The following is a 23,127-nucleotide window of genomic DNA, read 5'->3' as shown; positions in this document are numbered from 1 at the left end:
TTTTAGCACAGCGGGTAGGGCGTTCGCCTTACAAGCGGCCAACATGGCCGACCCGAGTTCGATTCCTCCGCCCCTCTCGGAGAGCCCGGCAAGCTACCGAGAGTATTCGATATGCCAGACACAGTAACAACAAAGTCTCCAATGGAGACGTTACTGGGCCCGCTCGAGCAAATCGATGATCAATGGGAGGGCCTAAAAAGGTAAAGGTAAAGCTTTCCTTTACCTTTAGTATTAGTCAGTATTAGTCCTTTACCTTTAGTATTATCCAGTATTAGTCCTTCTTCCTCTGACTAATTTTGCTTAACATGATACTATCCTGTTCCATCCAAGTTGCAGCAAACTGCATGATCTCATCTTTCATTATGGCTTTATAATATTCCAATGTATATATCTACCATAACTTCTTCATCCATCCACCAAAATAGTAATTGAATTAAAAAATTTAAGAGTTTACTTTGTGTGGGTGGGTCAGGGGGTGTCTATTGATTCTTTAAGATTTTTATGATTATAACTTTGTGACCAATATAAAATATTTAATGCAGTACATATTTTCTTTTACTTGTTCTCATGATAGATTCTGATTCACTTGATGTTTGCAACTAACTAAGGTAGAAAAGAGAGGAGTCAGGATTCACTGTCATCATACAGATATTTAATTTCTCTAGAAGATACTTATTAAAGACTAGAATCTATCCATAAAACATACTGGTAGCTTCATTAAAATTAGCTCTAAATCTAATTTTGATAAAATCTATATCTGGACTTCCTTATGTTCCACATGCATATTACCAACAACACATCTATTACTGTATTACTGAAGGTTGACAATAAAATTCTCCAATAAAGGAAAAGATCATTTCATTTTGTGTGATTGTGTTGATGCATTGCTTCAAAACATGCAACTAATACAAGATGGGAACTAGGTGGAGAAAGGACAATAGTCACATTAGAAATGAGTTCTATTAGGTCAAATTCTTTTTTAATTATATTTTTCAATTAAATCACAGTGAGATATGCAGTTACAAATTTGTTCAGAATTGAATTTCAGTCATTCAATTTTCCAACACCTATCCCTTCACCAGTGTACATTCCCCACCATTTCATATTAATTTCTTGTTGTTTTTGTTTTCCGGGGGGGAGGGGCTGGAGGGAGAGGATGCAGGTGAGTTGTACTTGGCCCAGAGGCCACTCCTATTGACATGTAGCCACACTGTGTGTGCCAGAAGGTTCAGTGCTCTAACAAAAGATGTGGTGCTGCTCAAGCATTTGGGGGGGGGGGGGGGGACACCAGTGATACTTGATGGGAACTGGGTGGTACCAGCAATCAAACTCAGGGCTTCCACATACAAAGGACATGCTCTGGTCTTCTTGACCCCTCTTGATGACCCCAACTTCTACCCATAACTCAGATCGAAGAACTACAATAAACAAATGTGTTATTTTTAAATTTCTAATAAGTGAAACTAATCCAATAATAGCTCACCTCACACACACATAGATGGCTTTGAATTTCACCTCCAGGCCTTGCAGCTGCCTGTTGGGGGTGATTTATTCAACCTCCATGAGCTTCCTTTTTCTTATCTATAAAATCAGGTGAGAATATGTGTCTTAGTGTGTTTGAATGAAAACTTGCCATTCTTCATAGCAGTATGAGTACTGCATAAAGTGGTATTAGGTGCTGAAGAGATAGTGCAAGCTTTAAGATCCTTGCTTGCCAAACTGAGTACAATCCTTAGCATTGCATATGGCACCCCCAAACACAGTTAGGAGTAGCACAGAAACAGAAGTAAAACCAGAGCACCGCTGGGAGTTTACCACCCCCACCCCCACCCCCCAAAAAAGATAGTGTATAATAAATATTTATTACCAAATTCTGAGTATCAAAAGTCTTATTTTTTTAACCACTGCAAATAGAAACAACAGCATCTTCAAGTTACTAATTTTTCTTATTGATTTGATTAAGAAAAGTGGAGGTGTCATTTGACACCTGCCCTTGACCTGATTAGAAGATGATAGCACTCTATTTATTGCAGGAAAGCTTTAAATTCATTTGCTATCTACTACTGCATGTTACAGAAATCTATTTGAAATTTTCAAAATGTAAAGTCAATGAAAATTGTCAAAATGTTTATAGAATTTAAGTAAATTACTAAAAGGTAAGATAGCAGGTCATATTTAAACCATATTTACTCTAAGAAATTAACAGTAAAGCAGAAACTGGAATTTTGTTTATGAAAAAAATTATAATAAATTTCCTTTACATAGCAACATCCCATAGGGCCTCATAATACAATTCAGCTTATAAAAACTAAATTTATATATGTATGGCATTTAAGATTACTTATTTTCTAAATAATATTCAGATTTTCTACAACCAAAATATTTTATAAAAGTTTTTTATAAATATTTTTTAAAAAATATTTTAAAGCCCCAGAGTACACATGCAGAGCATATATATAACATATAACTATATATATGCATGTATATAAATATATGTATCTATATATAAAACACTCCATGACTAATTTACTAAAATCCATTTCAGAATGATGAGCATAGGATAAATAAGCACTGGCATAGGAATGAATGTATATTTTCTAAAGCAGAAGTTCCCAAACTTATTTGGCCTACTGCCGCTTTTTCAGGAAAAAAAAAAAGAAAAACGGTTTAATTCCCTCCCAAATCAATCTTCTTTAAACCAACAAATAGAAAGAACCTCCCAATTATATCAAGACTACTATCATCCTCCTAGATCATTCTAGCATGAGTACCCCCATTGGGGTCACTACTGCCCACTTTGGTTCTGAAGGAAGAAGTAATGGAAATAAATGAGGATTAAATAGAAACTGAATATGCAGTTCTAATATAGCAGCTGATGGATTCTCTTACAAGACCATGGTGAGTTATTAATAGGCTCAGAACATGTAAGACCCTTTGAGTAAGCACCCCAAAATTGGACACCACACTGTATAGTCAAAGGCAAGAGCAGTCAAGTTATTAGACCACTTAAAGCACTGCAACTGAGCTAACTGTCAAAAAAGGTACTAGAGACTTTTAAACTATATTAGTGTACACTATTAGGCTGTACTCAAAGCCACTTTAGTATGTTATTCCATAAGCATTTCAAAAAAAATGAAGGTTTCCATAATCTTTGAGTGGGAGGCACACACTACAGTGTTTTTGTGAAGTTATATAAAAGGTTTATAAAGTTATATATAAAAGTTTTCTCTAATTCATTAGATTTGCTTCTTCTGTTTATTTTATTTGTCATAAGATATGTATTAAATATACTATTATAAGTTAGAAGTATGTATTATACACTTTTACTAATATACATTCTGTGTGTATATTAAATACATTCTATTATAAATTACAAAAAAAAAAGCAATTCTTAAGATAAAAAAGCAATTCCTTGGGGCCAAAAAGATAGTATAGTGGCTAAGGTGAAGATTCCTGGTTGGATCCCTGGCACCTCTTATATTTCCCCAAGCCCCATCAGGAATGATCCCTGAGCACAGAGCCAGGAGTAAGCCCCGAGCACCTCTAGGAGTGGCCCAAAATCTAAATAAACCAAAAAGTCAGATCCATCTACATTACATATGCAAGATCCTTTGTTAGATATCAATAAGAAACAGTTTCCCAATACAAGCTTGGTGCAAGATATTTAAAATCAGAAACACAAGGGAAAACACTACATTAGATAAAGATATGAGCTGTATATAACATCAATGGAATTCTATGTAGCTGTTTAAAAAAAAGACTAACCTTGCCTTTAGAGACACTGTCAGTGAGCTTAAGATAATAGTATTAAGTGAACTAAGTCAGGGAATAAAAGACAGTTACCAAATGGCCTCACTCATGTATGGAACTTAACCAAAGCAAATGAGGCACTGAAGTGGCCTATGATTTTTAGCTTGCACTACAATGATACTGGATTATGCTTAAATATATTGCTTAGGCTTAGGTCTGACTATATTTTCATTTTTTTCATTCTTATTTTTTGGAGGGGTCACACCCAATGATGCACCAGGGTTACTCCTGGATTTGCACTCAAAAATTACTCCTGGCAGTGCTCAGGGGACCATATGGAATGCTGGGAATCAAACCCAGGTCAGCCGCATGCAAGGCAAATGCCCTACCCGCTGTGCTATTGCTCCAGCCCCTCCAGTCTTCTCAGATTCCTCTATCTTATCCTCAACCATCATTTTGTCTGCAGACCAGGCTTTAAGAAATAGCATCAAGAAACATGTGCAGGGGTTTACCAGAATGCTCAGTGTCAAAAACATCTGCTTTGAAAGCACAAGACCTTGAGTTCTATTCCTGGAGCAATACATATGCACCTGCATAGTCCTGGCAGTTATGTTGTCTGGACTCTCCTCACTATGGTACAGTGTGCAATCTCTGGCACATGGCAACCAATTGTGTGTGAGTTCCACAGTCAATCATGGTGACCCTCAGTAGTGCAACAAGAGCAAGAAAGAGTGTGTGTATGTGTGTGCTGGAGGGAAGGGCACAGTCAGGGTTAAGAATAAAGAAGCATGAGCAAAAAGCTACTAATGTGGACTACTGTAGAAAGAAGTCATTTATTGCAAATGATATCAGGCAAAAGTAAAAGAATTTTTTGAAACTGGGACAGAACACTTATCTGCTTATGATGGGAAGAAAAATGCCACTATCTTATTATTTTTCTCATAGCAACAGGAAAGCAGAGGCTCTTGTTTAATAACATCAGAGTCATCCAGATTCCTGATGATGGAGCTTGAGAGTGATTAAACAGTTAAGGGAACCAGCTAGTTAATAATTTATTGCCAATATAGTCACATTCAGTGTGAAATAAAATCACATTGCTCATGCTGGAAAGGCAAGGACTAAGCTATTCAATCCCATTGGTTGTCCAACACCTTCACATTGTGTGAGAATATGGGTAGACAGCAATGGTGGACTTCTTATTTTTTCACTTCATTCAGTCCAGGGCTTAGCCCCAGAATAAAAATGAGATGGAGACAAGAGGACGTGCTCACAGTAGCTGTACCCTGAATGTGGACCACCCCCCCTTATTTGAAGGAATCTTAAAACTCTCTTCTAGGAATGCCCCCTAACCTCAAATCCTAATCCAGGAGGGACCACTGGATCTTTCATTGCCTCCAGTCCTGCCAAGACGATGCCCCTAACATGTCACAATCCCCACTCCTAGGAACTCATATGCTTTTGCTTAATCTCCTGCAGAGACAAAATCACAAACCATTCGGGGGTAAACTGTAGTTGTAATTAAGCGAGTTAAATTTAAAATGTGCTGTTTCAGTATTGCATAGAAAATATTTTAATGTCATATAAAATTTTTTTGTTTTAAAAATGTATACTCTTTATCACTCAGTTAATACACTTCAAATACAGAGTATTAATATTGAGAGCTACTAATACACAAACCTAATTTCTTCTCACAGAATTGAGCCCTGTATGAATTCTCTCCAGATTAGTACTTGAATTAGACATGCCTGAACTGTTTATCCACTTTTAATATACAATATCACTTATTCTATCAACTTCCTGGTTCTTTTTATGAGAAATCACAATCACTTCTTCAATAGACTCAAGTACCAGCATATCACCCCACTCTTCCCTGGTGTCACTATCAGCCCAACCATGACCATCTGTGATATTGAAAATAGTAAGAGCAGGGGATGGGGGGAGAAGGGGGACTGGGGAAGGGTCTCCTAAACCATGAACAATGCCTGGAGTCTAAGGGTCACTCCAAGCAGTTTGAAACCAACTAGACCTGCAATTCACACTAGGCCCCTGTGTGTGGTGCTACTCTGAAGTGCTGAGATTACCTGGACCACCCCTATGGTGCGTTGAGACTTCCAAGGTCATACCTGGATGGGGTCATGCTCAGGGTACCATGTGGTGTGGGGGATCAGATCCTCACCTGCTACATGCAAAGCATCAGCTCAGCCTCATTTAGCCATCTCATGGCCCAATTACACATACCTTTCACATAGGAATGTACTTCAGAGGAAAAACTGCTTTTCTACTGAGTCCTAGTAGATATCTAGTGATGTCTATTAGTGGAAAATATTAGAATCAGTCATTGTATTCCAAACACCAAATCAATTGTTGACACACATATGCAACATCAGTGGATCACATTTTAATGTGGCTTAATTAGTGCAGATTGCTGTGCTAGCATCAATGTTTAAATTGATTACAGTATAGAATCAGATAAAAATGAAATACTCAAAGAGAAAGGAAGCTCTTTATTCATTCAAGTTCCTAAATTTCTTATCACTTAATCACTTAATCACTTAACTTCCCGTTAGTCATCAATTTGCTCGAGCGGGCACCAGTAACGTCTCCATTTGTCCCTGTCGCGTGCTAGTGTAGCCCAATGGCATCTGTTCGCTCCGGGAACATGAAGGGCCTCAAACCGATCGTTCATGATCTTGACGAAGTCTGACCATCTGGTAGGTGGGCGGCCATGCGGTCTTTTGATGTCCCATGGAATCCAGTCGGTAACAGCTCTAGTCCAGCAGTCATCTTTAAATCTCATTACATGACCAGCCCATCTGATTTTCGACACCTTGGCATATGAGACAGCGTCCCTGATTCTTGATCGTCGACGGATGTCAGAACTCTGGATTCTCTCTCTCATTTGAGTGAAACGTGATATTCCAAGCATAGCTCTTTCTATTCTTCTTTGGGAGACCTGAATAGCGTTCTCATCTTGTTTGCGTAGGGCCCAGGTCTCTGAGGCATATGTTAATGCAGGAAGAACAGTGGAATCAAAGAGATGTGCCCGGAGCCGGAGGTTCTTCGTCCTCTTAGCTATTTCATCAACGTTCTTGAAGGCGTTCCAAGCCGCTCTCTTCCTCCTGCGCAGCTCGGGTGCCACGTCATTTGTCATGTTGACTTCTCGACCTAGGTACACATACCTGTTGCATTCGGAGATGGTCGTTCCATTGAGAGCAAATGGGGCGTCAGGAACGAGGCTGTTTCTCATAAACACTGTCTTCGTAAGATTCAGCTGTAGTCCTACCTTTCCACACTCACGGTCAAAGTTGGCCAGCATTTGTGCCGCTTGGCTGATGTTTGGTGTTATTAAAACAATGTCATCAGCAAAGCGGAGGTGGTGTAGTTGCCGACCATCTATCTTCACTCCCATTCCTTCCCATTCCAGTCGTCACATGATGTTCTCGAGGGTGGCACTGAAGAGTTTTGGTGAAATGGTATCACCCTACCGCACCCCTCTCTTGACATCAACGATCACTTCTTTGTAGAATGGTGAGATCCTGGTAGTGAATCCGCAATACAGCTCACGGAGGATCCTGATGTATTGGGCTTGAATGCCCTGATTGGCTTGATTGCCCTAATTTCTTTTTAAAGAAATTTCTTGTATTTAATATAAAATTCCCTTTGAAAGGGCTATATGATTAGGCAAGTACATATTTATGAAACAACTATCTCTAGCTCGTCTACTAGAAACTAACAGTCTTGTAGGGACCACTTGGGATGTCAGGGAATGTTGGGAATCAAGCCAGGTTGGTCACATGAAAGGCAAGTGCACTCCCTACTATACTATAGCTCCAGTGCAGAATTCATATATTATTTTAGATGGTCCAAAGTTTCTCGTAGTTAAATTTTTAATTAATGGATATAATTTTAAAGATGCATACAAATTTGTTCTAAGTACTTTATTCTGTTTATATTACTTAACTACATTCTTCTCAGTTTGTGCCCTGATTATGAGACCAGATGACAATCCTTTGAGTATAGATGAGACGACAGCTGATACTCATTGAACCTGGGTCAGCATGTACCAAAAGTAGTATTCAATACTTATTTCTGTATAAGATTCAAATAAAAAGGAAATGCAGAAAATATATGTGTAGAATTCAGGATTTGACTTGAAGAAGGTGAATATGTGAAGTTAGTCTGCAGCTGCTCTCTTTAGTTTTGGATGCTTATTCTGCTTCCTCTGCAGTTTTCATGAGTAAGCACTACACCTTACCCTGCCCACTGCCCCGATGCCCTCCCTACCTGGATTTCTTCCTGTTACTTGACAACAGGATCCTCCAAAGTTGGCGCCCCCAAATAAGAAATGGCTCAACAAAATCCATAAGGTACATTGAAGACAAGGTCGGCAAAGCCCTCCACAATATTGAGGCTAACGGTATCTCCAAAGATGACACTTCCACTGACCATCCAAGAGGAAACAGAGATGAACAAATGGGACTATCTTAAATTAAGAAGCTTCTGCACCTCAAAAGATACAGTGACCAGAATACAAAGACAATCTACAGAATTGGAAATGATATTCACCCAATACCTATCTGATAAGGGGTTGATATCAAGGATATACAAAGCTCTGGTTGAATTCCACAAGAAGAAAATATCCAACCCCATCAAAAAATGGGGTGACGAAATGAACAGAAACTTTCTCAAAGAAGAAATTTGAATGGCAAAAAGGCACATGAGAAAATGCTCTACATCAATAAACATCAGGGAGATGCAGATCAAAACAACAATGAGATATCATCTCACACCACAGAGATTGGCCCACATCCAAAAGAACAAGGCAACTGGTGTTGGCACGGATGTGGCAAGAAAGGGACCCTCCTTCACTGCTGGTTGGAACGCCGACTGGTTCAGCCCTTTTGGAAAACAGTATGGACGATTCTCAAAAAATTAGAAATTGAGCTCCCATTTGACCCAGCAATACCACTCCTGGGAATATATCCTGGAGAGGCAAAAAAGTATAGTCGAAATGATATCTGCACTTCTAAGTTCATTGCTGCACTGTTCACAACAGCCAAAATCTGGAAAAAAGCTGAGTTCCCAAGAGCAGATGACTGGTTAAAGAAACTTTGGTACATCTACACAATGGAGTACTATGCAGCTGTTAGAAAAGATGAAGTCATGAAATTTACATACAAGTGGTAGCACTGCACTGCACTGTCCTCCCATTGTTCAAGTTGCTCGAGCAGACCCAGTAACATCACCATTGTGAGACTTGTTGTTACTGTGTTTGGCATATCAAAAACATCACGGGTAGTTTGCAAGGCTTTACCGTGCGGGAGAGTACTCTAGGTAGCTTGCTGGGCTCTCTGAGAGGGACAAAGGAATCGAACCTGGCTCGGCCATGCTGGCCACATGCAAAGCAAATGCCCTACTGCTGTGCTATTGCTCCAGCACCATACAAGTGGTATTACATGGAAAATATCATGCTAAGTGAAAAGAGAAAGAGAGGGACAGACATAGAAAGATTGCATTCATCTGGGGAATATAAAGTAACAAAATAGGAGACTAACATCCAAGAATAGTTGAGATAAGTACCAAGAGGTTCACTCCATGGCTTGAAGGCCAGCCGCACATGCTAGGAGAAAAGGCAGCTCAGATAGAGAAGGGAACATCAAGTAAAGGGTGTTGTGAGGATCCTCCCAGGATGGAGATGCATGCTGAAAGTAGACTATAGACCAAACATGATAGCCACTCAATGCCTCTTTTGCAAACCTCAGCAACCAAAAGGAGAGAGAGAACAAAAGGAAATGCCCTGCCACAGAGGCAGGATGGGATGGGGGGAACGGGGGTGTGGGAGGGATACTGGGATCATTGGTGGTGGAAAATGGGCACTGGTGGAGGGATGGGTACTCAATCATTGTATAACTGAAACCTAAGTACAAAAACTTGTAATGTCCACAACTGTACCTCATGGTGTTTCACTAATAAAATAGAAAGAAAGAAAGAAAGAAAGAAAGAAAGAAAGAAAGAAAGAAAGAAGAAAGAAATGGGCTCAAAACTTGGCATGGCATTGAATATGTTCAATGAGACTGTGACATGTAAAATTAAACAACAACAACAAAAAAAAGAATTCCTACAAAGCTGCAGGTTCTGAATAAAAAGCTAATCACAGTGCAGGAGAAATAGTATTGGGATCAAGGCTCTTGTCTTGTCCCATTCCTGCACCACATATTATCCTGAAGCCCATCCTAGAGGTGACCTCGAACCCTGGGCTAAGCTGGGTGTGACCCAAAATTTAAGCCTCGAAAAAATTTTTAAAAGAATAGCTAATCACAATGACTACTGTATAAAACTCCTTTTGCATATATAGCACTGTAGCCATGCCCTCCCGTTGTTCATCGATTTGTTCTAGCAGGCACCAGTAGCATCTCTATTGAGAGACTTGTTGTTACTGTTTTTGGCATATTGACTATACCACGGGTTGCTTGTCAGGATCTGCCATGCGGGCAGGATACTCTCAGTAGCCTGCCAGGCTATCCGAGAGGGACAGAGGAACCAAACCCAAGTCGGCCGCATGCAAGGCAAACACCCTACTCACTGTGCTATTAGTAGTTTAGTAAAGTTACTAATAGTTTTGAATCTTAGTGTCCTCATTTATGCTTACCAAGCATAAGTTTTCAGTGAGTACAAAGTACACCAATTGGCTTCTGGAAATCCAACACTGAAATGAATTTCACACTGCAGAGGTTCTCCCAGTATATCCCAAGCTTATCTGGACCCCAGAAAAGTAGTGTTATGGATAAAGTGAGTAGGGAGAGACTAGATATATGCATATATAGGTATGTAAATGTATATTTATACATATCTTATGTATGTATGGGGGATGAGTGACACATTGCAGTGCTCAGGGCTTACATCTGGTTGGCATTGAGGACCATATGCAATGCCACAGGTTTGGCTGCATGCAAGGTAAATGCTCTATCCACTGTACTATCTCTCCAGCCCCAAAATTCTTGATATAAATCAGTAGTCATCTTGGAATCTTATAGTCATCTTGGAACATCCTGGAAAAATAATGCAGCATTTCTTACAATAATTTCAATAGTCCACCAAAGATAAGCACAGGCAATGAATGTATTGATCTAGTCACCTTGGTTTAGTGGCTTAGCTTTGCTTTAAAATATCATGTGTTGGGGGATATTGCGCCCATGTAAGCCCCCATGGAGCAATAGCACAGCAGGTAGGGTGTTTGCCTTGCACGCAGCTGACCCGCTTTAGTTCCCAGCATCTAATATGGTCCCCCCAGCACTGCCAGGAGTAATTCCTGAGTGCAGAGCCAGGAGTAACCCCTGTGCATCGCTGGGTGCAACCCAAAAAAGCAAAAAAAAATCATGTGTTAATTTCATACATAATTGTTGCACTCTTTCATGAAAATTTCGTGCTTTTTGTGTATCCTAATATTTTAGAAACTTACTTAAAACTTACTGTGCTCTAAAGTATATGTTGCATACATATATTTTTACTAAGTGCTGAATGAAAATGACTTATATTGTGTTGGAAATGAAAAGCCAGTATCATCACAGCACTTGGGCCTTTCTATGCTTCTCACACATCCTGACTTATTCTATCTCCCTATTTACCTTCAAGACAAGCAAACCATGTGGGGAATCTTTTTAACACTTGCCAAAGCTTCTTCTCATCTTTCTGTTGTTTCTATATTGGCACAATGTCTTGCTCATGAGAGCTGCTCAATAAATTTTTAATGGATTTCTATTACTCTACTTTTGTACCTCTTAAGTTTAATTAATGACTTAAATTGATTATTATCCCATATTATAGACTACCAAGGTTCTTAGAGACTACTAACCTCTTCTACTTCTACTAAATAGAAGTACTAAGAATATTTCATACAAACAAGACTGCCATACATGCATACATAACTTGTGCATTTTTTAAATAAGCAAAATAAGATCTGAAAACATTAAGAACTTTGAAGAGGTGGCACATGACCCTTTATTCAAATCTGTGTATTTGTGTTCTAGCACTTTTTCTCTTCACAGCACTTGTTATATAGCTGAGTTTGCATTACTGCATAGGCAATCACTTATTTCTATTTGCTACAGACTTTTGAATTTTTTCCCATATAGAATAATGCCAAAGATGTTGCAGAGTGCAGAGACTGGTAAGCATAATTAGCAACAAAGAAAGGAAAAGAAAATTCAATAGGTCATTTAGTACAAGTACAAAACTCTTGCCAACTAAGATAAATCAAACAAAAGGCGAATGAATTCATAAATAATAATCCCTCACATCTATACATCATTATTTCTGCAATCAGATTGACAGGATCCCAGAATTCTGGAAGCACAGAGGTGTAAGAATGAAGTCTTGATAATCAGCCATTGGGGAGGCAATGCCCAGACTCTGGCAGACAAGACTTCTGAGGTCTGATCTCATGATTAGGATCATATTCCCTTAGTGTATTTATCTACTAGCCAAATCACAATACTTTTCTCCCCATTTCCTTGATATTGTCCTCTCAATCTGTTCCCTCTGTCCATAGAACTTTTGTTCTTTTTTGTCTGAAGTAAGCCTCCGCATCTTGCAAAATGCAGTTAATCCTGCTCTGGGGTTCCTTTCTCAATTCCCCTCTTTCACCATAGGCAGAATCTTTGATTGTTCATGCTACTGTAATACTGTTTCAATGCTCCCCAAGTCCTCCCTATTTGGGAGGTTCTTTTCCTAACTGGGGCTCCCCAAAAGGTAAGTATGTGTGTTCCAAATGCAAGACCTAAAATCCACTGGACATCCAATAGAACAAAGACTTAATTCCCCCATCCCACATCTAAATTAAGTCACCCAGTTCTCATTATACTTAAGAAAACCGAAGCCCAGAGAAGGCAGGAGCCTGTCAGTCATTAGAAAGCAACCCAAAGGCATATTGTAGATAACAAATTAGGCTCACTCTCTCCTAATCCATCTTCATAAGGGAAAAGGGCTGGCATGGGAGAGCGTGGAGTTACACACCCACCCAACTTGGCAATTTGCCTGACTTTTTACTCCAAGTCTGACTGCTACACTGTATTGCTGGCAATGTCAGTTTTCCTCAATAACAAAGACTTCCCAGTTAGGAACATATACACAAGTGGCAAATAGGAAAAGTGAGTAAAAGTCCAACGTGATAAACAGGGAGGTATGTCAAACTCCTATTCAGTCTATGAAAAACCCACTCATAATTCTAACCTTGCTCCCTTAAGTATGAAAAGAAGGCATAGCTCATTTGGAAAATCTGACCCAAAGCCCACATTTCAACACAGTGAAATGCTTTATCCCCTATTGCTTCTACCACACCGGGAACTTTCTATATGTAATTATTTAATCCTTGGCCAGAAACTAGTAGACAATGAAAGCCCCACAAAATATTTCCCCTAGTAGAAGTGTTCAGACATCAGTTCCACTGAAAACATTTCTAAAAGCTTTCATGTAAATTTTTCATGCCAATTTTTTTCACTCATGGCTAAAAAAGTCCACATTTGAATATTCATTGCTATGAGCATCTGGTGAAATACTGTCCTGTCCAGCAATTTACATCATTTGACTATGGGACTTCAGAAAGGAATAGGTAAAAATTTCCAGTTTCATTTTGTTTAGGTTTTTAACCATCTTTTTTCCATTCATGACTTTGGGTGACTTTGATGGAGCTGGCATTTTCTGTTATCCATTACTCCTGGATATTTTTCCAAATAAGCAGGTAGCTTTCATACAAATCCTTGGGGATTTCATCAGTGGCTCACCAGGAACAGCAATATGAGGCCAAAAATCACAAGGGAGTTTTCAATATATCTGTGGATTTTTTCCCCTTTAAATCCACAGTAAATGTCATGTGGAGGGTGGCTTATGCACTTAAAGTTCCTGATCTGTACATCTAAAAATAGTTATAGTGTGAGTTTTCTGTTCTAGACAATTTATAACAAAGACAAAGTGAAAGGACGATTTACAGGGAGTAACAATTATTCCAAACCAGCCAAGACAGAGGGGAGAAGGATCAAATGATTTTTACTCTTCAGACAGAGCAAATGACTATTACTTTCTAGTTCCAACAACCCTTTTAGCAAACCTCTTAGCCTTGATACTTTCCTCTATGAACTGAAGAGGAGGAAAGGAGCAGTTGCCAGATAAAATGTTTAACCTTAGGGGGGAAATGTTAAATCACAGAAACATAATCCTGGGTAGGCTTATTGGACTCTAATGTCAACCATCAGTCAACAGCTTTCTGTCTTTCAGCTGATGCTTGTTCAATCCTTGTGTCTTACCAAAAAAGGAGAACAGGTGTCCGGAGTAGTTGTGAATGTGTTTCAATTCCAGACAGCTGGCAAAATACAATTCCCCAGAGACCCTTTCTGACAACTTTGAAATAGTACATGGAAAAACAAACAAAATTCAACCACCCAAAACAATAAGATGGTTAATGAGGACCTGGGGGCGGGGTGTGCGGGCAGACACGGAGAAGAGTCAGCACGACCAGATTGGTGGTCTTCTATCTTCTAAAAAACCACAACGGGGACTTAACTTTGAAAAACTCTAGAGAGCAGGGAGCAGGGGGCGGGGGGGGGGGGTGGGGGGGGAAGGGGCGGGGGGCGGGGGAAGAAGCAGAGCCAGAGTACAGAAGGTGCAAGGAGTTGTTTCTATAAGTAACGAAGAGAAACATAAGCACAAGGCGCAGGAGTCATTCAACCAGCCTTCTAGCTTGTAGAGTAACACCAGAAGAGATAAATAGTGCAAAGACTCCAGGATGACGTTCCGTAGAGCAAAGTTCAGTGATGTCCTTTGGAGGAAGACGAGGGCAAGCAGACATGCCCCGTCTGAAATGGGTGGAGAGTAAGGGGGTGTGGCAGGGAAGGTGTAGGCTGGGAGGAGGTAGGGGTGAAGGAGCTTACCAGGCCACCTCCACACGTGCTGAAAGAGGCCAGTGAGCCGGGGTGCCGCAGCACCGCCCCCGTGTAGAAGCAGGATGCGTTGGAGGAGGCAGGAGGGTGCGGGCTGGCTTCTGAGGGCGCGGGGCTGGGGCGGGGTTCCGGCCACTGTTCCACCTCAAAGCGTGGCGCGAGGAAGCGGCCGTCTCTCCGGAGCAGCAGGTAGAGGTCCCGGGAGAAAGCCGGGATCCGCAACAGCACCTCGTCGCCTTCCTGCTTGGCTTGCTCGGTAGGAAGTGGGGGTGGAGGTGGCTGCGCGCCCGGCGGGGGCTGCCAGGAGGCCCTGGCACCTGAGTTCAGGGCAGAAGCCCCGCTGGATCCCCGCGGCAGCTCCTGAGACTCCAGTTCCTCATCCTCCTCAATTCCTAGCGGCGGAGGGGGCCGAGGCTGGGGCTCCTCAGCCTGGCCCTCCGCGGGTTCCTCCAGAGGCGCCGGGGCCACCGAGCGCACCTCCCGGGAGCTGCCTGCAGACTGCACCCGGCCGCCCCCGAAGCCGCGAACCCCGCCTGGGTCAGCGCTGCCCCCACTGCCGCCCGCCGCCGCCGGGTCCACTGGCTCCCGGCTCCAGAATGCAGGAAACACGACTTCCCACTCCTCGTGGTCTGGGGTGAAATGTAGCCCTGCGGGCGGGGCAGACAGAGAAGAGCGGGCTTGAAGATCTGAGGTTCCAGGAGCAAGAGTTTTTGCAGGCTCACACTCTAGCAGGGACACAAGGCGCTGGCACTAACAGGGGAGACCACCTGTCTAGCCCTGAACCTCAGGCAACCCCCCAAAGCCCTGCGATCAGATTACAGACCCCAGCAGTTTCCAAATAAAAGTACAATTATACGGGGGTGAGGGCAGAGGCAGTGGGTCAGTTGAGTCTGGTTTATTGCAAGACAAGTTGGCGCAGACTACAGCCCAGCTGAATGATTTTCTGAAGGAATCAGAGGCAACTATCAATTAAGGTATCAATTTAGATACCAAATTTAGGTATCAAAGCATCTGCCTCCAGGTGCTTCACATGTACCTCTGCAAATCTCATTAAATACATTTGGGTAAATGTAAATTCTTTCGCGGCGGGTTAAATTAAGGGCGAGATGAGTACGCTTTCGCTCCGGAGCGTGACCCCCTTATTGGCAACCAGGGGCGGCTTTTTATTGCTACCCTCTTGCTGGCTCCATCAGCCCCATCTACCCATGAATTCTCCGTCTCTGCTGGGGGAGTGGGAGGACACTCCCCCAGGCACTCCCCAAGCCTAAAGGCACGGAAGAACTTACCTGCAACCATCCCATTCCACAAGACCCCCAGCTGGTAAAGGAGGCAGCAGCAGCAAACGTGAGTCAGAGTCAGGCTCATCTCTGTGCCCTTTCCCAGACCGCGCGGCAGCGGCTCCCGTCCCGGAGCGCGCCTCCTTGCGCACAATCCACCCTGGGCGCAGCCGCTGCCTCCCCGGAGCGCAAGGAAGCCGAGGCGGGCGGCGAGTTTGCCCAGGCCCTTTGTCTGCTGGGGGTTGGTGTGGGGGTGCTGTGTGACTCCAAGAGGCCGCCGGAGCACGGACGGGGTGGGGTGGAGGAGGAGGAACAAGGGGGGCGGGCAGCACCGCGCCCCAGCAAGCGCTTGGTTCCCGGGCGAATTAGGTGATGAGTCTATTTTCTGTGTTCTGGACGTTGCAGGAGTTTCCGAAGCCAAGCAGGCTAGAGCCGGAGCCACGCAGCACAGACCCACCTTCAGCGGCCAGCCGGCAACACAGGGCGGGGCAGTGCAGCCGCGTGCGGGCAGGAGAGCCCGGGCTCAGGACTCGTGCCTCAGCCGCAGCCGCTCAGAACGGCTCCGCACACTCCTGTGGATGCGAGTGCGGGCGGCGCTGAGCTGTGGTCAACAGGCAGGGATGAAGAAGAGACGCGATTCGCGAGGTGGGATGCAGAGGGATTAAAAAAAAAAACAAAGAAGAAAAGAAACATGCAAATCCACGAAGAGAGAGGAAGCTTGGGGATCCCCGCCAAGTGTGACTTTGCCGGGACAAAGGTCCCAGAACACCTCGCACACGTGCTCGCACTCCCTGGTGGGGTGGGCACCCAAATTTCCTCACCTGGCTCCGGATTGGACACTCAGAGAGCCTATTTGCATCCTCAACCCCGCCCCCCAGACTCCCCCAAGCTCGGCTGGAGTCTGAGGTGCGTGCAGGTAGAAGTGCCGCCCAGTGTCTATCCCACCCCCTTACTCGGGCCTCCTCTTTTGTCCAATTCGTCCCCTCCTACACAAAGCAAAACTAAGTGCAGACTCGAGCACAAATCTACAGCCCCATTTTCTAAAGACCTTTAATTTGTCCCTCTCTCCCTCTACCCCCCTCCATCCCTCCCTCCCCCCATATCCTCTCTCTCTGTGTGTCTGTATGTGTCTGTCTGTCTGTCTCTGTCTCTCTGTCTCTCTCTCTGTCTCTCTCTCTGTCTCTCTCTCTCTCTCTCTCTCTCTCTCTCTCTCTCTCTCTCTCTCCTGGAGATTGTGTGTAGAGTGTGCTTCAAAGATTCTCAGAATAGTTCTCAAAAACCCTGAGGTTTCAGAACCCCCTTTTTCCTATCCTACCTTATCCCTAGTTTCTCATTCATCTGTGCTATCAATCTCACACCTGCTCACTCTCTCCACACATTGCATATGGGTGATGTGGGCGAGATTTAGGAGAAAAATATTCAATACTGAATTCTAAAGAAAGATCTCAGATCTGATGAGATTCCTTTGTTACTCTTTTTGACATTAAAGCATGGTTCTGTCCTTTGGGGGAAATTCAACCTTAAACAGTCTTGTTTCCTTTGTTACAGCCTTGTAAGGTGCCTATGCCTCTTTGCATGCATAACCTCCCCAGTCACATCAAACCTTTAACCTTTCACGCCAGACTTCAGGGTCATTTATCTAATGTACCACTTGCATCCTCTGGAATAGAACAGCCTCCTAGAAATGGATTAAGGGGCAAATCCGTTTTGAAAAAGAAAAAAAAATCAGCACCGAGGTTGGTTCTCCACATCCTTTGTTGTTTTACCTTCTGTTTCTGGTGTCAAAGGTGACTACTATGCCTTTAAGGGAGGCAGATGATCTGATTTCAAAGGAAAGCCAGTGTTTGAATAAGCTGTGACCTGGAATACTTTAAGTTGTCCAGAGTTTAAAAACAAATATGGACACTCTAGGTGTGTTTGTCAAGAATGTCCTATCTCCAAAATTTGTTGTGTAAAATTTCTCAAAGGGGACTAACCAAAGTAAGTTTCCAGATACTCAAAAAATATGTGGGTTACTTAAGAAACCTACACACTCACCTCTAAAGACTAAGTAACAAATCAGTTCATTTTTTAAGAAACACAACAAGTGGGAGACTTGTTCAATAAACACCTCCACTGGGATATGTCTTAGATAAAATGTTTCAAATATCTTTTCTTTTTCAATGAAGCAAGAGAATTTTTATTGAACAAAACTTGCTTAGAAAGATGTGAGAGGAGAGAAAGAGAGGAAATGTGTTCAGAAGAGAACACAAGTTTCCTCAGAATGGAAATAAGCAAGCAAAGAAACAGGTAAGCGAGATACATGTTCAAGAGAGAAGTTGGACTTGAAGAGCAAGCCTCTTTTAAATAAAATTTTATAAAATATATATAAGGGTATGCATTCTAATATATACCATTACATATGTGTGTATATATGTATATATACCAGGATAATATAGAAAAATATATGTAAAATTGCTTACCTTATTAAAAATCATTTGTGATTCCTGAAAATTCATTCATCAGTATGATTAAATTTAAAAATATTCAAAAGCACAATCTTCATAGGAAAGTTCCTATCTCTGCTTTTTTTTCTGAACCATTCACAATTCCTACTAACCCTAGGATTACATATTTTTAATTACTACTACTCTTCTCCACTTGAAAATTATTAAATTTATTGGTATATTTATAAAAGCTTTTTATAAATTTTTAGGTTGTAATTACCTATGCACCTCTTCTCTAAGACCTAACGTTTTAAAAGGTAGGAATAATTTTTTTTATATTAGTCCTACCATATTTAATTACTAACGTTATTTACATGTACTGGATGTGAAAAATCTCAGAAAACTTTTTAGGATGCTGTAGAAGACAATGTAAATTGATTTCTATATAATCACTTAATCACTTAACTTCCCGTTAGTTGTCGATTTGCTCGAGCGGGTGCCAGTAACGTCTCCATTCGTCCCTGTCGCGTGCCAGTGTAGCCCAATGGCATCTGTTCGCTCTGGGAACATGAAGAGCCTCAAACCGATCGTTCATGATCTTGATGAAGAAGTCAATATAATATAATATCTTCTATATAATATCTTTTTTAATTTATTATTTCTTTAAATTTTTATTAGTGAAACACCATGAGGTACAGTTGTAGACTTACACATTTTTGTGCTTGGGTTTTGATTATACAATGATCAAATACCCATTCCTCCACCAGTGCCCATTTTCCATCACCATGGATCCCAGTATCCCTCCCACCCCCATCCCCCCCATCCCCCCCATCCCCCCCATCCCACCCTGCCTCTGTGGCAGGGCATTCCCTTTTGTTCTCTCTCTCCTTTAGGGTGTTGTGGTCTGCAAAAGAGGCATTAAGTGGCAATCATGTTCGGTCTATAGTCTACTTTCAGCATGCATCTCCCATCCTGGGAGGATTCTCCAAATACCCTTTATTTGGTTCTCCCTTCTCTGTCTGAGCTGCCTTTTCCCCTAGCATGCCCCGCTGGCCTCTAAGCCATGGAGTAATCCTCCTGGTACTTATCTCGGCTATTTTTGGTTCTATATAATATCTTATTGGATTCCAATGCTTTTTTGTAGAGATATATACAACACAAACTCTGTTGGTCATCAACCACCATCAGAATGATTTATTTGACTTGTAAGAGTCTAAGCCTGAGAGAGAAATGACTAGTGAGAGGTTTTTTTTATGTTCCAGGAGAGATTTTGATGTGTAAACAAGAACATCAACTAAAGTGAAGTTGTATTTGCATGCATGTATATGAAAGAAAGTACTGGCCTGGAATCAGGTAAAGTATATGTGGTGAAATAACAAAAAGCAGAACTGTAGCATGTGCATGCATTGCCAACCTCAGGAGGAAAAAAAAGAGCAGCTGGGAAAAATATGTTGGTTAAGACAGGTAATTCCATATGTCACCAGATGGTAGCTAGCATCAACCACGCATAGCTTTTGTAGGGTAGAGCCAAGTGACAAAGCATTAGAGTATAAGTGGAACCAACTGTTCTTTTATACAAGGTGTTCACATGGTGCATTTTATAACCTGTGCTTCTTTATGCAGTTAGTGTTGATGCCATTACCCTCTTTTTCCCTCTTTATTATCCCTGTCACAACCAAAAACAAATTTTAAATCTTCTGCCCTCCAACAAGCTTGAAGAAAATCCAGATTCCTTTGACAAAGTTGCTTGAGGGTGCCTACTCCCAGTAGTATTCACATCTAATTTGATATCAAAACTTATGCTACTGGCCATGATAGGGTAACAGGAACTAGATTTAATTTACATAACTATGAAAACAGACTGCAAAAGGGAAAAAAAACGATTTGCGAAATTAGATAAGAGGAGCTCAAGATTCTAACCTTTGAGAGACAGGAAGAAAATAAGTAATCATTAAAAAAATTCTTGAGATTACAACTGCCTGGAGGGAGTTCCCAAGCTTTACCACAAGGAAGGGAAATCCAATCAGCCTTGAAGAGCAGCTGAGTTGAGGTACCTAGACTTTATAGGACAGAGTATCAAAAAGGAGACTGCAGGTTATAGAATGCAATTATTATCTACTGCATAGCAAACTTAGAAGTTAATGATAAGAAATGCACTTTCTCACGAAATTTACATACAAGTGGTACTACATGAAAGTATCATGTTAAGCGAAATGACTCAGAATGAAAGGGATAAACAAAGAAAGATTGCATTCATCTGGGGAACATAAAGTAACAAAATAGGAGACTAACACCCAAGAATGGCTGAGATTAGTACCAGGAATTTTACTCCATGGCTTGGAGGCCAGCCACACATACTAGGGGAAAAGGGAACTCAGATAAAGAAGGGAACACCAAATAAAGGTGTTGGGAGGATTCTCCCAGGATGGGAGAAGAATGCTGAAAGTAGACTATAGACTAAACATGATTGTCACCCATTGCCTCTTTTGCAAACCATAACACCCAATAAGAGAGAGAGAGAACAAAAGGGAATGCCCTGCCACAGAGGCAGGGTGAGATGGGGGGTGGGAGGGATACTGGGATCCGTGGTGGTGGGAAATGGGCACTGGTGGAGGGATGGGTATTTGATCATTGTATAATTGAAACCCAAGCACAAAAATGTGTAAGTCTGCAACTGTACCTCATGATGTCTCACTATTAAAAAATTAAAAAAGAAAAAAAAGAAACGCACTTTCTCACACGATTTCTGATGATTGGGATTCTAGTTGTAGCTAAAGTAGATCTTACCTCCCACAAGATAGCTGTCAAATTCCTGGCTGTGGCTAGTTTATGAAGACTGAACAGGAGATAAATGTTCTGTTTTCAAAATCACATGCCTGGAAGGGACTGATAATACAATGGGTAGGGTGTTTGCCTTGCATAAGGCTGACCTGGTCCCCAGCACCATATATGGTCCCTCAAACCACCAGATGTCATCTCCAAGTGCAGAGCCAGGAGTAATCTCTGAGCACTACTGAATGTGGTCCCCAAAGACCAGAAAACTAAAACAAAAATCACATGGTTGTGTTCAGGAAACTAATCACCTGAACTTCTCCCTAGGACTGTTCTACACAAATGATTCAATAAAATATACCCAACTTAGACGGTTTGGAACTTTGGCCTAATGTTTGGACTAAATGTTGAAAATGGCATACCATCACATTAACTACATCCTATTCATATGAAGCAAATCACTAATTTTTTTTTAAACTCAAAATGAGCAGGATCAATGAATTTATTGGTGATTTTTAAAACCATTAAAGAACGTTTATAGTATATGGGCATATATTATTTGGATTCTCTTCACTCTCTCTTCCAACTACCTCAATTTCCAGACCCTAAGCAGTCTCATTCTATTACAACATCAGTTCAAAATCAAGAATCTCACCTCAAAAATTACATCAATTATGCATGAATGTCCTCTCTGAAGTCCTTAATTCCTTGAATTTGGTACCTCTCCATCTATAGACATATGAAACTAAAGGGAAAATTACTCCTTAGCATCTAAAATATTATAGTGGGATAGTTATGCCATAACTACTATAGACATTTCTGTTCAAAAACAGGTAAAATATTGAACAAATAGTAGAATAATAAGATGCTTGTCTTGCCTGTGACTGATCCAGGTTCAATCCCCACTGGCAGGAGTAATCTCTGAACACAGAGCCAGGAGTAAGCCCTGAGCCCTGTTTGGTGTGATTGAAACACCGCCCTCCCCCCACCAAAAAAAGCAAGAAAAAAAGGGAGGCACCATAATGACAGCAATTCTGAAATCCAACTTAGAAAATGTGTAGTTTCTTAATTATGTCTCAAAAGATAATACGCACTGGCTTCAGATTCCCATTTCTACCAGGAATTCATCTTTCTCATCCTTTGCGGTCCTGGAACATTGAATACATTTGAATCGGAGGTGTTTTCTCTCTTGAGTTCCGAAAGATAAGCTTTAAAGAAAACATACCATTTTATACAATCTGTGCCAAAGCTGTTTCTAATATATGTAATTATTTTCTCAATATTTAATAACCTTCATGGGGTTTATGAAAGACAAATTCTCAACTTGTCATAAATTTGTTATTTTTCTTAAAATGTATTTTATTATTTTTTATATTGTTAAAATTTATGGTACCTACTTACAAAATTAGGCTGGAGCAATAGCATAGGGAGTAGGGCGTTTGCCTTGCACATGGCCCACCCGGGTTCAATGCCCGGCAAGCTATGAGAGTATCCAGACCACACGGCAGAGTCTGGCAAGCTCCCCATGGCCGACTCGATATGTCAAAAACAGAAACAACAAGTCTCACAATGGAGACGTTACTGGTGCCTGCTCAACCAAATTGATGAACAACAGGAGGACAGTACTACAGTGCTACTTACAAAATTAAGTCCACCACCACTAGTGTCCTTAAGTCACCTCTAATGTGATCTTCTCCCTCCCACTCTCTGCTAACCAGGTTTGTAATCCAAGGCTAAAGGCTTATCATTGTATGATACAGTCTATTCCCATGCTTTGTCTCTTTATATTCTACAGGTGAGTGACATCATCTACTATTTACTTTGAGATTTTGATGAAACTGTTGGGAGACGAACCGTTTTAGCTTCCTATGAACCCTTTTGTCTGTTGGACTGGATCTAAGAGGCACACACTCAAACATGCTGGAGAATCTTCCTTCTGACCAAAAAGTACTCTGAAAGCCCACGTGATAG

At 41.5% G+C, this 23,127-nt stretch overlaps 1 protein-coding gene across 1 annotated transcript in view; it reads right to left on the bottom strand.

Moving 5' to 3' along the window:
- The window catches only part of ADAMTS19 (ADAM metallopeptidase with thrombospondin type 1 motif 19), a 248,810-nt gene that overhangs the window by 218,398 nt on the left and 7,285 nt on the right, over positions 1-23,127 (bottom strand). The window contains exons 2-3 of the mRNA XM_056124756.1: positions 15,968-16,384; positions 14,673-15,328 (exon numbers count right to left, since the gene is read on the bottom strand). Coding sequence (XP_055980731.1) covers positions 14,673-15,328; positions 15,968-16,384 — 1,073 coding nt within the window. The remainder of the gene's footprint in view (positions 1-14,672; positions 15,329-15,967; positions 16,385-23,127) is intronic.

Source organism: Sorex fumeus, unplaced genomic scaffold, assembly GCF_029834395.1.
Source record: "Sorex fumeus unplaced genomic scaffold, SorFum_2.1 ptg000051l, whole genome shotgun sequence".
In the NCBI taxonomy this organism is placed as follows: domain Eukaryota; kingdom Metazoa; phylum Chordata; class Mammalia; order Eulipotyphla; family Soricidae; genus Sorex; species Sorex fumeus.
Note: the sequence above shows the minus strand (reverse complement) of the source record. Positions and strands in the feature narration are given on the sequence as shown.